General features: G+C 34.5%; 1 protein-coding gene across 2 annotated transcripts in view; it reads right to left on the reverse strand.

The window, feature by feature from the left end:
- Nucleotides 1–1,608: 1,608 nt before the first annotated feature.
- Lim3 (Lim3 homeobox protein) overlaps nt 1,609–16,082 on the reverse strand; it is a 32,609-nt gene continuing 18,135 nt past the window's right edge. Inside the window, exons 1-6 of one of the 2 annotated variants that reach the window (XM_066390745.1) lie at nt 7,812–8,038; nt 6,058–6,232; nt 5,706–5,908; nt 2,460–2,643; nt 2,240–2,391; nt 1,609–2,183 (exon numbers count right to left, since the gene is read on the reverse strand). In XM_066390745.1, the coding sequence (XP_066246842.1) occupies nt 1,843–2,183; nt 2,240–2,391; nt 2,460–2,643; nt 5,706–5,908; nt 6,058–6,232; nt 7,812–7,899 (1,143 nt within the window). In that variant the 5' untranslated portion in view covers nt 7,900–8,038 and the 3' untranslated portion in view covers nt 1,609–1,842. Of the gene's footprint in view, nt 2,184–2,239; nt 2,392–2,459; nt 2,644–5,705; nt 5,909–6,057; nt 6,233–7,811; nt 8,039–16,082 lie in introns of those variants that run through there. The other variant, XM_066390744.1, reaches the window with a different exon arrangement.

Here is a 16,082-nt window from a genome sequence, read left to right on the forward strand (position 1 = left end):
CCAGACGAAACTTGGTTGGAAGTTGATTTTGGTCAACAAATGCATAAAAGCAAACAAAGTTGAGTCCGAGGCACATATGCAATGAAATTGGAAGCTGAGTTAAGCTCCAAACGTGCCCCCGCATGAAGCATGTGATCAATTTCAGCTCATGACTTATCCCCACGAATCTTGAGGCTAAACTGAGCCACATATCTGTTTTCAGTTTGAATCTGATCAGAGCCCCATCTCCCTACAAAACTCAAATTTGGATTCTGCCAAGAGTCATCCTCCCACGAAATATGACTGGATCCGAAACATGCTCTTATATCTCAAGGTTGAACTCATCCGATTCGCAAACTTTGCCATTTGATGTTATGTCTTTTTACTCGTTTTTCTTAGTTTGTTGACCTATTGATTTTCAAAAATAATAATGAAGCCTAATTTTCTTGAAATCTTCTTTAATTTTGCAACTTCTTAAGTGATCAGTTGTTATAAGTTTTGTTAGTATGTGCATAATTGCATAAAATGCAATGTTTCCTAAGTTACTTTGTGGGGGCATGTTTATGTAGTTTCGAAGAAAAGTCAAGGCAAAATGATTTGGGCAACTTGGTTGGCAAATGCGAATGAATGGTCAGTTTTTCCGCAATAGATGGAACACCAGTTAAGTCCTATACAGGGCGTTTGGAGCATGAACCGTCAAAATTTTATGGCGGCTTGGTGAGGTCACTTGCAACGTTTTTGGCTCCAATGACCTAGGTCCTAAATATTATAGTTAACAAGAAATTAATTTCTTAAGGTTTTTCTTCAAATTACCCAAAATCAAACTTTTTAAACTATTTTGATTGTAGTTGTATCAGCGTAGAATTTTTTTCATGTTATTCGGTCACAAATCATTGTTTAAAATAAATCATTATTTGATGGAACGATCTCCAAGGATTTTAGTTGCAACACTCCAAATTCCTAAAATAGCTTAAAAGTAAAAAATAAAAGTTATAATTAAAATTTTTGGGGATCGTTGCATCAAATAATGATTTATTTTAAACAAAAACTTATTACAGAATAAAATTTAAAAAAAATTACGCTGATTCAACATAAACAAAATAGTTTTAGGGGTTTGAATGGGAGATTTTAGATAATTTGAAGAAAAACCTTAAAAAATTAATTTTTCACTAGCTATAACATTTAAGACCCAAATCTTTGTAGCCATAAACCGTGCAAACGACCCCACTAACTCAAAATTAAGAAATCAGTTGCTTCATCATTCATTCCATTATTCAGACTTAGTAAACTAAGATTTTCTAAGAAAAGAGTTCATTTTTCATGGTCGGGCACTAAACATCTATTTTAAAAAATCCAAGAATTGAAGAAAATAAACTAGGTACTTATCATGCTTGTCTTCGCATAGAACCACTATATCCATTAGTGGTACTCTTAATATGATTTATATTTAGGCAAAAACTATGCAAACTCTCATGTTAATGTTATGTATTTAACTGAATCTTTATGGGTAAAGTCACTTTTGGGTTCAAAATTTCACGTACAAATGGAAAAGGTGATGTAAACGTAATAAGACGTAATAATCATCATGATTTTGAGGATGCTTATCATCGGTTCTCAAGGGTTGTGAATGTAAACCAGTGGCAGTTTATCCTACTATATAACGAAATTGACTCAATATTTAAGAAAATTCATCATTCTAAACCTAAAAAAGGACAACCTACACATACTATACCTTCAGGTCAGTTACCCATAAATCCTATCATCATCTCTCTTATTTACAATAAAATCTATAGAATGATATTTGTTGTGTCCATGATGACTTTTGTACATTTGCACCAATCTCGGTTTGACCTTTTTGCTGGGTCAGTAATGTGCGCTGGACGGTTCCCCCAGCCAAGAGTCGGGACTGGGAGGAAAATCGGGGTATCCCCTTGGACTACTGTCATTACTGATGTCAGAATCAGGGCCTCCTGGAGGTATTCCGTGCATCATGCCTGGAGCAGGACCTTGTAGACTGGAATAAACAGCCATTTGGTCCGGATATCCCATATGGTCGTGCCCATGAGGGGGAGTGTGACCAGGTAGGTACGAGGGAGAAGTAGCTCCATGTAGAAACATAGGCCGGCCTATTCCGCTGTGGGGCGAGGAGCCGTCTTGGTCCATGGACATGTTGACTACTGTGCCGTAACTATCATCACTCAGATCTGGAAAGATTCTGAATGATAACTGTTTATTTTATCAAAAGAATTTGTGATCTGACCATGATGACTAAAACTATCCAGGTCCACTTTCATGTCGTCTTTGTCTAATAGTTTGTCGTGTCGAGGAGAGGATCCTCCTTTCATCGATCTAAAGTATTGACTCCATCTGGTTCTACCGGCGTCCTTTTTAAGTCTTTTTTCTTTTGCTCTCCTGTAAATAAAGTAAAAATTTAGAACACACGATTAAAGGTAAATGTGATAATGATTTTTAGGGCTCACCTATTTTGAAACCAAACTTGAACTACCCTCATATCCAACCCTGTGTCTTGGCTAAGTTGTTCTCGGACATGTCTTGCTGGTTTAGGGCTATTATTGTAGGCTGTTTTCAGAGTCTCCAGTTGTTTTGCTGTTATGGTTGTTCTAGGCCTTTTGTTGGGTTGGTCTCCATCTAGACATTCCGCAGCTGAAAAATAGACATGTGCTGCTAACTATATAATTGTGTTACAGTTTAAAAAATATTGCTTACACTAGGGAAAACTTCGATACACGGTCGTATGATGAAGATAAGGGAACTTAATAAATGTAAGAAATAAGAAGAGAAAGCAGAATTTATACATTAATATGTACTATTATAACTACTGTATTCCACACGCAAATGCGTGTGGTAAAGTGTCCATTAACTACGGTAATAGAAAAAAACATTTTACGCCTTTAGAGTATTGAAAATTAGGAATATTATTTCCTTTTCCTAATAAAAATAGTCATTTTTATTTATCACTACACGGGCGCATATGAAATAGAAAACAAGAGACAGATTTAAAGAAATTATTTCGGGTTTTGAAATAAAGAATAAATCAAATTCTTTATTTATGCAAATTGATTAATTTGGCACTATACAGGGGCGAAGAGGGGATATTCCCCAACAAATGCAAAAATTGGAAATAAAGGGTTTCCCATATTAGATTATGTACTTTGAAAGGCAAATAAAAACTGTTTAATCAAAGCAGAAAAATCTTTCATCGGATTAATATACAGCTAATCCTATGGGATTTATTATTAATTTAGATAACTATTCAATATTTAAAAATCATGTCTTCTAAATGCCCCCCATCAACTTCAATATAATTTTGCAATTTCACTTCAAAATTATCAGTTTTGTCAAGATTTAAATTAATTATTAAAATGAGTAGTTCTATAAGAATTATTTTTAAAATTTTTATCCCTGCTTGTACCGTCATTGGCGTAAAAGTTCTCGCGAACTGTTCACCAAAAAACTTCACAATTCAAAAGTCATTGTTTTGTGTGGTGTGGCAACAATTCTGAAGCTAAAAGACCGGATTCGAAATGAAATTGCAAGAATAAATTGAGATTTGCTTCACGGGGGATGTAAAATTTTAAACTTAAAACTAAAAATTGTATTAAAGTTCATGAGGGGCATTTAGAAGGCATAATTTTTAAAAATTTTATATTTATCTAAATTAACAATAAATCTCATAGAATTAGCTATACAATGTGTCAATTTCAAAACTTTGGATTGACTATAATTCTGAAGACTGAAATTTTTTGTGGAACATTCAAAAACCATTTCGGTCGAATGGAGGGGGAATCAGTTTAATAGTAGTTGTAAGTTTCTACGTGTACCCCTAAGAGGGGTAGCTATCCAAACTCTCAAATTTTAAATTGCAACGCCTATCATATGATATCTAATTTTAAAGGTCTTTAGAAACTGCGTATAAACAAACTAGCTTCAATTTAATAAAATCAATTTTTGAGAAGTTAAATCAATTTTAATACAGAAATATCATATTTAAAAAATATCCTCAAAAACAGCTCAAAATGTTCACTGTTTTTTTTCTAAACAAAAAATAGGCAGAACTCAACTTCTCTAACTTTTTACAATGTTTCAGGCCTAATGGATTAACATACTTCGGTAATTCGAAGCTGTAAATCTTGCAAAATGGCTAGCTTGGTTTTGTAAACGATTGATTTGATGTAGCTTCAAAAAAATCGAGGAATGTTAAATCTGATGATCGCCGTGGCCACTCTATTTTTTCCCTGCGATCAATAAATCTTCTTGGACAATTAGTTTTGTTTGTAAAGCGTAATGCGGTGGAGCACCATCCAACCGAGGATGTAAAAGAATTTTATTTAATTGCAGGTCATTATCGATAGAGTTGGGGTGCTTGTCCCTTTTACGGGTACTCGTAGAAACTTGCAACCCCGATTAAACTGGTTCCCCCTTTATTGTACCGAAACGGTTTTTAATGTTCTAAAAATTTTCAATTTTCAGAGTTACAAGCAATCCAAAGTTTTGAAATTGATACACTGTATATTAGTCCGTTAAAAGATTTTTTTACTTTAATTAGAAAGTTTTTATTTGATTTTTTAAAGTGCATAGTCTAATATGGGGAACCCTATGTAATATAAATGTTCAGACGTACATATACCTACCTACCCATAAAACTACAAAATAAAAAATTCTTGATATAATAACTGCCTTAATTATCGTTATTCCGGCTCAATCAACGTAAGAATGCAGCCAAATAAAAAAATGATAACGAATAAATGAATATATTTAATTATTACTAATAACAGAAAAAATAAGTCCAGATTTGCTACGAAATACGTCAAAGATACGTTTAATTTGTTACTGTCATTCGTTTTTTGCTACAACTAATGACTTTAAAATGAGTAATGAAACAATTAGTATGAGACAAAAATTACAGCGCTCATAAAAACTGCGCACATGAGCAGAAGTCACTAATTTTACATAATTAAAATCTTAAGTTAACTATTGTTCGGTGTGCCTTTCACTTTTTTTTAGTGATGTTTCTGACGTATTGCGGACTTGAGATTTTAATTTACAAAGAGGATGTAAAATTGTGATTCAGCAAAATATGTAATACAGGGTTGTCCACCGGCAGTGGTCGCTTACAATAATGTATTTATGGGTTTCTTGCACAGATTTATAGGAGAATGGTTGAGTTTTATTGTATAACTTAATTAAAACTTTTATATGTGTACATATGATAATGAATTTTTTGCTGGTGCTTCAAGCACAATGTAGACAGAGATGCATATGTGAATTGGACGAGAAATACTTATTTCACTGATAAAACGTTCGCAAATGTGTTCTAAAGTTTGGTTAAATTATGCATGAAATCATACAAATATACTTTTTAAAGACCTTTTATTTACCTTTAAAACCTAGAATGATTGGCGACCGGCTATGTTAATAAGCCGGTATGAAACGTGTCGATAAACGGCTGAAATTAAATCAATTACATACAAGACTGGAAGAATTTACACACATTTACATCAAATTTATTGTTCATTCGGTCAAGGCAACGAGATTCATGTAATTAAATCCCATTTTTCTAGATTTGAGTGTGATTTTCATTGCATGCAGCTCGTGTGTGCATTTAAATCCATATTGAATGCATATCTCTGCTCTTTGTGCGTGGGTTTACTCATTATAGCAGAACATAGTCTTAAATGGATAATGAGGGTATTTCAAAGTTTTACCTTTCGATTTGGCAGTCTCATAATCAGGCTTGCACACCAGTTTCCGGTCCTCCATAAGATAGAATTCATCCCCAGTGTTGAGTTGTCGTGCGCACATTACACAAGCAAAACACTGCAGATGGTAGACGTTGTCCTGGGCTCTGCGCACCACTTGGGTTGGAGGAATGCCCAGCTCGCAACCTGCGCACTTGGTGCCGAAGCGCCTGCACCCACAGCATAAAGGCATAAACAATATACATATTGTCGGAAAATTCATGTTTTAAGTCAATTAAAGCAGAAATATTTGTCTCTGAATTAGCTGAGTTCTATTAAGTATTTGATTTTACACAATTACATAAGATTTGATACTTACTTAAAAAAATCCTCCTTACAGAAAAGTTGTCCGTTTCTAGCGAAGCATTTGTCCGTTAGTTGGATTCTGCAATCGCTGCACTGAAGACATTTGCCATGCCACGTCCTATCTGCTACTTTAAGTATAAATCTATCTAAGATCAGTTCATGGCAGCCGCCACATTTGGGGATGGTAGCTGAAAAAAAATCGAAACTGCAATAATATGGATATTAATATATGTGAAATTGTTGATTTATTTATATTCTTTTATCGGTGTCAGTGGCTTGAATTTTGAGACCGGGCGTGGTCCTCAGAACGATCGTACGTGTACATGGAAACACAGCGAATCTTTATTATCGGGATTATAAAGCGAATAGAAAATTCAATGTCGAAGAAAATTTCCATAAGTGGTTAACGACTAGGAACTAAACAAAGCACGAGATAATTATTAAGGAAAAAGTCTATGGGTCGTGAATGAGAATCCTAAAGATCGGTGAATCATACTGTGGTGAGTCAATTTATTGAAGATTTTTTATTTCATTTTTTGCTCCAACCGCAATATAATATTTTTTTTCTATAGCATTTCTGACATTCATAATTCCTTGATAAAATATGGCAACAACAACTTAGTAGGTATTACCGTTAATTCATCAATAAAGCAACATCAATGTCACTTAAAATCCCCTTACAGATATTAACTTTTCGGGATAATTTTGTACTTTTCCAACCTTTGTCAAAATTATCTTTATTTCACTTTGTTTTTTGCAGATCTGCTACTCAGGACAAACTACATTTTGTGGTATATCAAATGGCATTTGAATTTGAAGTGCATTAGTTCTGGGGTGTGTAAGAATTAGAGGGTATTCCTATAGACCAAAAATATGGTTGGATTTGAACCGTAATTACCTCAGTGGTTCTCGTCGACACTCTTTTGTTAAGAAAAAAATTTCATCATTCCCTCACCTTCATGTGATTAATATCAATCACATGAAAATGGGAGTGCGGTATTGAAAACTGAAAATAATATGTTGAAAAATTTGTATGTAAAAATCATCGTAAAGAAACATTACACTGTTAGCCTGGTATTTGTTAATTCGTGCATGAAGAGAACTGAATAAACAAATTGATTAAATAACGGCTTTGGAAAAAATGTGAAAAATCCAGTTTGGTATCAGTGAATGCCGTAAATATTATAAAATTATGAAATACGGCACTGAGAACCAGCGATGCAAACATTCAAAAATTTATAAACATTCATTTTTTCTCCCAAATGTGTAAAAGCGTTGTTGAGCAATGGGTGTGCAACTGTTGATTAATTTATACCATTACCTTATGACTTATAAAAATCTTTCTCTGTCCGTTCGTGTTTCACAAGAGTGAAAATCGCTTTCACAAAATCTTCCTCTTTCTCGCTGAATTTTGAATTTTTTGGAAAAACGAAAATAAAAAAATTGGCAGTTTACATCAACAAACCACTCACATCATAAAGAAGTTTTAAACAAACGACAGATGACACTCTTACTCGCAAGTCAACAAACTGTTTCTTCAAACTCGTGAAAATTTATACAGCCAAAAATATTTCGACAAAAATTGATTACTTTAGCTGTCAGTTTACAAAACGTTTTCGTGCGCAGTGAAAGAAAATCGAATTTTCAACGAATGAAAAAAGGTTGCGGTTGAAGGTTCTTTACCGAACGCTCTTAAAATTTATAACAAAAACGTCTACAATTCCTTCCTCAAAATGATTAATATTTTTATGATGCATCTGAACTTACTCAACAATATTTCTGGGATATCATCCAAGCAAATCGGCGGCACTCTGTACATTTCAATATCCCTGGACTCCCTATCCTTGCTAATCATACTGATTTTTACTAGCCACGAACTTTTCACCGAAATTTACTAAACACTTTTCTCCGTGTACCAAGTGTTCGTCAGTATATTCCAAACTGACGTCGCATCACGCTCTGTCTAGTCCCGAAGCTATCAGACTACTGAGCGCTGTGGCCCTTAGGGCGCAAGGTCCCTGTTATCGACCCTTACTCCCACTAACCTCGCCCATCGAACAGTGTTGACAGAGAAAAGTGAATTTTATTAAGGACGAGCCCTTATTTTTCAGCGCGCGACACTGATTGGTCCGCTTGTATGGGAGGGACGACCCTTGTTCCTTTGTTGTCTTTGTTGTCTTGTAGGGAACAGGGAACCGTTCAACCATTTGGCTTAAACAGTTTTGTATGTGGCTTATGATCTCTTAAAATCCTCGACTTTCTGTTTCTGGAAATGCGCATTTGAGCTTCGGATGGGTAATTACAGGTACCATTTATACCACCCATGTGTGAAATATTCATCTTAACTCGCAATTAGAGGCTTAATCGAGAATCGACATCCGACTTCTAAAGAAGCATTAAAGTTCCAAGCGAATTTACAGAAACATTTCATCCAGAAAACAAACAAAAGTTTTCCCCCATGGCTCGTATATTTCCTTCGGCAAATCTTTCTTCCGAGCATCGTCCAAAACTGAAATTTATTTTTCAGGACCAAAGACGGGAAAATCTTTCCAACTTTCCTGAATTATTAATGTCAACTCGGCTAATCTAAGTCGAAGTTTCTGCATTTTAAAAGAGGAATAATACGGTTAGTAGCTCTCTAAAGACGAAAAGTTCTCTTTTGCGTTTGTTTCCGTTCCTTTTGTAGTTCGTACGGAAGGTGATTAACTTCGTCACTGTGATTCTCTCCGAGTTTATGAAGACTTCAAAAGGGCTTCGGTACGATGACTGACAACAGTGTTAGAACGAGATCTTTAAACACCGCAGATTGAATTCATTAAAATGAATAGGAAAAGGAGGGTGCGCTACTTTTCAAATCAGGAAACCGCGGTAATTCAAAATAACAACACATGTATGTACATCCGTATTGTTGGCATTACCACAATAGATCGTAAATTACATGCAATTATTAACCACTTTGCAACATGTTACGTAATTTCACTACCATTCCTAGAATTTAGTACAATTTAGTTAGGTATTCTAATTATAGTCTTAGAATAGCAGTGTGGAAGCGGCATTTATTATTCTATATTTCGCATATACACCAACAGATCTTGGATTTCTTTACTTGTTGCGTTTTCAAATCTTTCGAAGTCTAATGACTTGAAATGCAATAAAAGGGGCATTTTTCAAAAGTTTGCCAAGGGCAATACTTTCGGTGTAGAGGTAAATAAAATAGTCAAATTCATAGTGTTTTAATAGTGAAGATAAATGAGGAAATGAATGATGTTAAACTTTAAAATATTTCGAATTGTTAGGCGCTGCTGCTTGCAACTATCTGAAGTTCAATCCGATATGGGGAGAAAATGAAAAATTAACTCCACAGGTTATTTCCGACCATGTAGTAAAATACCTTAAAAACTTGACCCTTTTGCTTAAAGTGCAAGCAAAATTCAATCGTATATTTTTCAGCACATAATGTAAACAGTGAGAATTTCATTCATCTACCGAATTTCACATTTCAACAATACAATACTGGTTTCTCATTGTTACGCTGAACGAATCGCTGGCGAAATATAGCGATAATGTGCACTAGTGCAATTATTGTGACAATCTCAACAATTCGTGCTATCCATGTAGAATTTTTAACAATTTTACAATCATGCAACTGAAACTAGACACTACTGGGCCTCTATTATGTTAGTCCTAAAAATCCTAGGGATTTGCTTCATGTTAGGCTAACGTAGTTACTAGTCGCATAGCAACATGGATCAAATATCTATCTAAAGTTTAAACTAGGTTTTGGGAAGTTCCAACGAATTGCAGTGTAAATTTAAAAGTTCACAAAATTTTCTTCAAATATTCGCTTTGATTAATTTTAGTATCATGTCGGATCGATCATAAACGTATCACATGGCAAGCACGCAATACTGATTTATGTAAGCAATTAGGAATTGCACGGTTTTATGAAACGACTAGCAAAATGAAACGAGTTATACAAGATAGCATTTCATAACGAGTTTCATGCATGACTTTAATTTTTATATGCGATAAAGAATTTACTGGAAAACTGCATACATTTTAACATATTCAAAATGCGCCCTATAGCTATAGAATTCCAATAAACAATGTTGTTGCTGGTTCCATTAGTTACAAAGTGAAGATACCCAGTTTCATTTTACGACTAGTTGTGGAATGAAGTATTTTTAATAATTAGTTTCGATTAAGAAAACTGCCTCTTTATTTGTCAAAATTATAACATATTAGTAATTTGTGTGTACACAATAGGAATTTCACTGATTTCTATTACGAGTGAGAGCAGGAGAAATGAATGCAGGAGAAAATGCTTCGGAATAGGGCTTGAGTTTCACAAAATCGCATTTACTAATTAGTTTCACGTATGATTTCTGTTATTTTGGTGTATGATGAAAAAATTATAAGCAAATGGCGTAATTTTGAATTTAGTCACCTACACCTGTATCTGTAGATCTACAATTATCAGCATCATTGTTATTGGTGTCAATCGTTAATTGAATTATGAAAGGAATTTACTACCTGCTTCCATTATACAGGTTGTCCATTACATATACGGCAAAAATTTAGGGGGTTATTCCCTGAGCTATTCTAATAATATTTTGTCCTTTGGTGATTTTTGAACAACCTCTTTGTTCCGAACATACAGGGCGAGAAAAATGTTCAACAATAGCAACATTTTATTACTAAATATTACATGTAAAGCCTGTTAATCTATAAGAACTGTTGAAAATGACTACCTCAAGTGAAGTAGTTATTGTGAGGTCCACCTTGACCAGTCCATTTCTTAAGAAATTCGCTTCATCGGTAAAAAGAATCGTCGTCGAGGTACACCTCACTTATGGCCTGCTCGATCTCCGGACTTCCTGGAGGAACATCCTGGATTGTTTCCTACGGGAGCGTCTAAAGTCATTAGTTTATAATACTCCAATGGAAAATGTGGAAGACTTGAAAAATCAGATCATTGTTGGGTGTAACTCAATAAGAAATGATTCAGGTGTTTTTAAAAGAGTTTGGTAGTTAATGAGGAGAAGATTAGATTGTTACATTCTAGCTAAAGGTAGCCATTTTCAACAGTTCTTGTAGATTAAGAAGTTTTACATGTAATAGTAATAAAATGTTCCTTTCTGTATCTTCAGAACAAAGAGGCTTTTCAGAAATTATTAAAAGGCAAAATATTCTTAGAATAGTCCAGGCAATAACCCCTTGAATTTTTGTCGTATGTTTAATGGACACCCTGCATACTTAGTTACGAAATTGCCTCGTTCACCCATCAATTACAAAAACAAACATTTTCAATAATATATGGGCGACATTCATTCACCCGTTAACAGGTCAATTCAAGTGCAGCATTTCCAACTGAAAGCAAGCTCTAATAATCAACTAATGCCTGGCGTACGTATTCACTTGACCATTTTATCAATTATGCATTTATAACAAGTCCAACAACATATTATAAGCCTTGATAAGGATAAATTGAAACAATGTTTTACCATATATCAACTATATATCTGATTAAAGCAAGAACAAGACAATTAAATAGGTAAATATCTATTTTAGCAAACGTGAGAAGTTTACATAAGGAAAAAACATAATATCTACAATAAAAACGTGCAATTTTTTAGGTAAAGTCAGTTCTAGAACCAGAAATAACCAGCTAGAAACATATAACAAGTGATAAAAAAAAATCTCTTATCCACGCCTTAGTAGCCAGGAATATTGAAACAAGCTTATTTTTTTTATATGCGTCTTAAATCATTTACCTGTTAAATTAAATAATACATATAAGATTGTTATTAACATAACTGTCGCCTTTTCAGTTTTTTCTTAAATGGAAACTAAAATCAGGTTCAGACTGTATAAATTATTCTTGAACTTTCATTTATCGTGAACCCACCACTTTTCATTTTTTTGTCTTTGAGTGTACGTTTTCACACCCCAGAACTTCAGCTCTTTAATTATAAATATTTAAAAAATAGAAATAATTCTTAGCGGATATGCAAAAATTATATTCAACCCTACACGACATGGAACACACACTACTTCTAAATTTTTTATTACTTTAAAAAACGGGATCATCCCCTCCATGCAGAAACTCCCTCAATGAAAGTAGCTACTTAAAGTGCATTCCATATATCATCACCATGACTCCCTACAAAATCCACCACCAAGTGCAACTAATCCCCATCCATTTAGCGAATGTCTCTGTAAGAGGGGTGTTGGAGCAAGTGTGTGTTTCCTTATTCATGAGAGCGATGTCGGGCTGCCTTTGACCCCATTTATCCACCCAAAAGGCTCCGAATCAACTTGACTATAAGGAATAATTAGGGCTATATTAGCACTCTTTATAGCGCCCTTCAAACTTTTTATCACTTTTTAATTGATTCGCCAAAGTTTCCATCCAAAGAGAAGTTAATTAGGTTGATGCAGCCGGGATTTTGGGTCTACTAATTTATGAAAGTGGGTAGGGCTTCATGAAATGTTTGATTTTTATCACCTAATTTTGATTTTTGAATTTCATAATGTATAAAATTAATTTTATTGACGCAAAACATATTTTAGAATCACTAGCCAGTCACATTTCTAACTGTAGAAGCCTTTAGGTAAATTTTCAAATTCATATAATTTTTTTTTTTATTTTAAACTCTTTTAAACTGCGAAAATAAAAAACAAAGAAAGAGTGTATTTCTTAAATCACACATTGGATACAAAATATCTGTGTAATTCATTTTAACACAAAGATTAGCTTTAGAATAGTTTGGACTCAACCCCGATCCAATTTTCATAATTTTCCAATGGCACACCCAAAACAGATCAGTTACAGTGATAACCGCAAGGCAATAGATCAAACTTGAGCGATATTTCCAGTCAAATGATTAAATATTAAACCTCCATTGACCGTAAGTAGAGGTACTCCAAAGTATGCCATCAGTCATTAGATAGTCTAGCAATGGGGTGTAATATTGCTTTTGTGTGTTTTTATCAATTCGGAACATCTTAATGGACATCAAAAAGGTTCGTGGATTAATGAAATATGGCATAAGGTGCCCTTATGTTGAATATTAATCCAGCAAATGTAGCATAATATTACTATACAGGGTGTCCCGTGACTCGATGGCCATAGCTTAAGAAGGTATTCCTTGGTCAATTTTAGGTCGAAAATGCCTTATACATTTTTCTTCAAAACTCCATTGTTAAGCTGTTATGGGTAATATTAATTTTAAGAGAGCATGGAGAATAAAGTAATGTAATGTTTTATTACTAACACAAGTTTAAAGTTTGGGTTCAAAATGTCTCCCTGCTGCCTCACAACACATTCTTGCTCTTCTAATAATCGAAGACGTAGCTCTCTGAAGAGCATCTGGGTCATCTCGTATGGATGCAACTGCAGTCATAATATTTTGTATTAGCTCGTCTCTGATTCGTGGTTTATTTGAATAAACTAAACTTTTGTATAGATAATAGTCGAGAGGTGTTAAATCCGGTGACCTCGGAGGCCAGAGAACTGGACCTCTTATTCCAATCCATCGGTTAGCAAAGTTATTATTTAGATATGTTCTTACATTTATATCAAAATGTGGAGGTGCGCAATCGTGATGAAACTATATGTTAACTCATATATGTGTGTATATATGTATATAGTATGTATGTATATTACTACTACTATATACTATTGTAGTTTAGAGTATAGCAACTTTCATTGGTAGTTATAGAAATAAGTACTACTTCTCTCTGCTTCCTCTCTAGGTTTATATATTTCCGTTGTTTATTCTCTAAAATAGTTAATTTTTGCTTTTTTTTGGCCTGTGAAACACCCACCAGTGGAGGATATGTCTCAAATGGTAATGCACAAAAGTTCTACGGCTTTTGGATGTGGACATTTAAAAACAACTAAAAAGAACGTAGCAAATGACTTTCGCGAAGAATAATTAATGGGTGACAATAATAAATTTATTAATTGGCAATGGCTTTGTATAGTGCAATTTTTTAAAGAAACTTTTAAAAGCGAAATACAAAGGAAACAATAAACTGGATAATTGAAATTTTTTTTGTTGAATGTTTCCTTCCTCCCTCTTTTTTTCCCTGTTTGAAAGGTGGATACGACAATAAAAAAACCGAAGCCATATTACATTTGGTAACTGCTGGCGACAAATTGAGTTAAGTGTAATATGCAAAAAGTTAGTGAGGTCTTTTAGCTGGCGGATCGTCAACAGATGGTGCGTTTTTCTGTTCCATTTGAGCATTAGCACCCCTAAAAGTCATTCTGCGAGGCATCGTTTATTTCGACTTTGTCACTGATAGGACAGGGGAGTTTTTGCTCCATCAAATTTAACGTGAGGTGCCTTTAAACATCGAAAATTCATTGACTCTAAAAATACAGGATTAAAATTAAAATTTTGCTCTTAAGCGAGGCAAAATTCGAAAATTTAAATAAGTTTTATGTGTTACGATTAAGCAAAGGTTAAATACGTCGTGCAAGTTCAAAAACTCTTTTCGGACGCCAGTTGTGCCTCACCATACAACATACACTTTTATGGGGGTTGCAGGCTTAATTCACTCTAAGCTTTCTCCTTTTATCGTTCATGATCTGCTGTATTTATATCGTCTCGCTCCATTTAAATGTATATCCCTTATTGCCGTGTACTTATCGAATTAAATCACCCCGACACATTTATTTGCATTGATGCCCAGATTTATATGTAGTTTATAGGGTTTAAGTGTGGAAATCGCGGAGCCCCGCAATGGATCGCTTTGAGCCATTATGGATTTACACATAATCGACGAGAGAGTAATTTATTGGGATTTTGGGAACAGTTGGGCGTGATTTATATTAAATTTTTATTTATATCGCTTAATAGAAGATTTCAGCAGCAGGCTCCAAACTTGGAAGAAAAATATATCCAGAAAAGCGAATCCTTTGGTGCATCCCTGTAAACGCACCCTCTGGTAATCACGGGTGCGGCCTATACAACCGCCGAACGACGGTTCGTCCCTTTCCCCCCTTCAATCGGGGAGAATGTCGACATTGCCGCCGCTTTCCCCACGCATCCAAAAGCCTCCCGCACCCCTCGACTCATTTGCTTCCCCAAGTCGTCGAGCCATTTTGTCAGCGCCGGAGGAATGTATGTATCGATAAGCGAGGATATTGCCGGGAAAAATGAACTTTCCTTGGGGTTATTTATGGAAACTTGTCGGGAAAAATGTGAAAAAGTAGGTTTGGTTCCTGTTTTTGTTTGGGGCGGCATTTAAATTGTTTTACATCTTGTTTAAATTTATTCCGACGTTGTATATAGGGCCTTCATGTAAAAGACGCCATCGCAAATAACTTTTAGGTCCGAAGGTAGACATGTTTGACCAAAAAAGCTAGTTAAATATCTAGGAAGTCACTGAATCGAACCAGTGAAAATCTACCCCGTTTGATAAGAAGTCACGTTCTTCATGTAAAACCCTGATTAAATTACAATCGAACTATTTCATTTTTTTAATTTTTTTCATTAGATGCAAAATATTACATTAAAATGCTAAAAAATCTCGACGTGTTAGAACAACTCAATTCAATTCTCAAAATCAGCACCGTTATTGGGCAAATTACCATCTGAAATTTTTCTCGAAGTTTCATTCTGCGCTTATGCTATTGTATACTTACAGGTCGTCCGTTTCTGGAGCTTAACCACGAAGATCTTGATAACCGTAAAAGATGCGAGGTAAGTCAAACTGGGCCAAAGTTACGCAATTTGGAGTTTGAGAATATACCGTTACGAAATTTTACGTTTTTATTTGGCAATATAGATCTCCAAGCAAAGATACGTTTTGGTTATCATTTAGTATTCAAAAGCTCTATACAGGATGTTTCAGAACTATGGAATTAAACTTCTAGGGATTATTCAGTGCAACAATAGAAGACATCTGAGTATAAGAACCCGTGTCCATAAATGTTCCTTTAAGACGCTACGGCCTTATGATGCTTTAAGACAGTTATGTGCAAAAATGTTTTTATCAAGTTTTAGAACGTATCATTTTAATTTA

The sequence above is a fragment of the Euwallacea similis genome, chromosome 5, assembly GCF_039881205.1.
Source record: "Euwallacea similis isolate ESF13 chromosome 5, ESF131.1, whole genome shotgun sequence".
In the NCBI taxonomy this organism is placed as follows: domain Eukaryota; kingdom Metazoa; phylum Arthropoda; class Insecta; order Coleoptera; family Curculionidae; genus Euwallacea; species Euwallacea similis.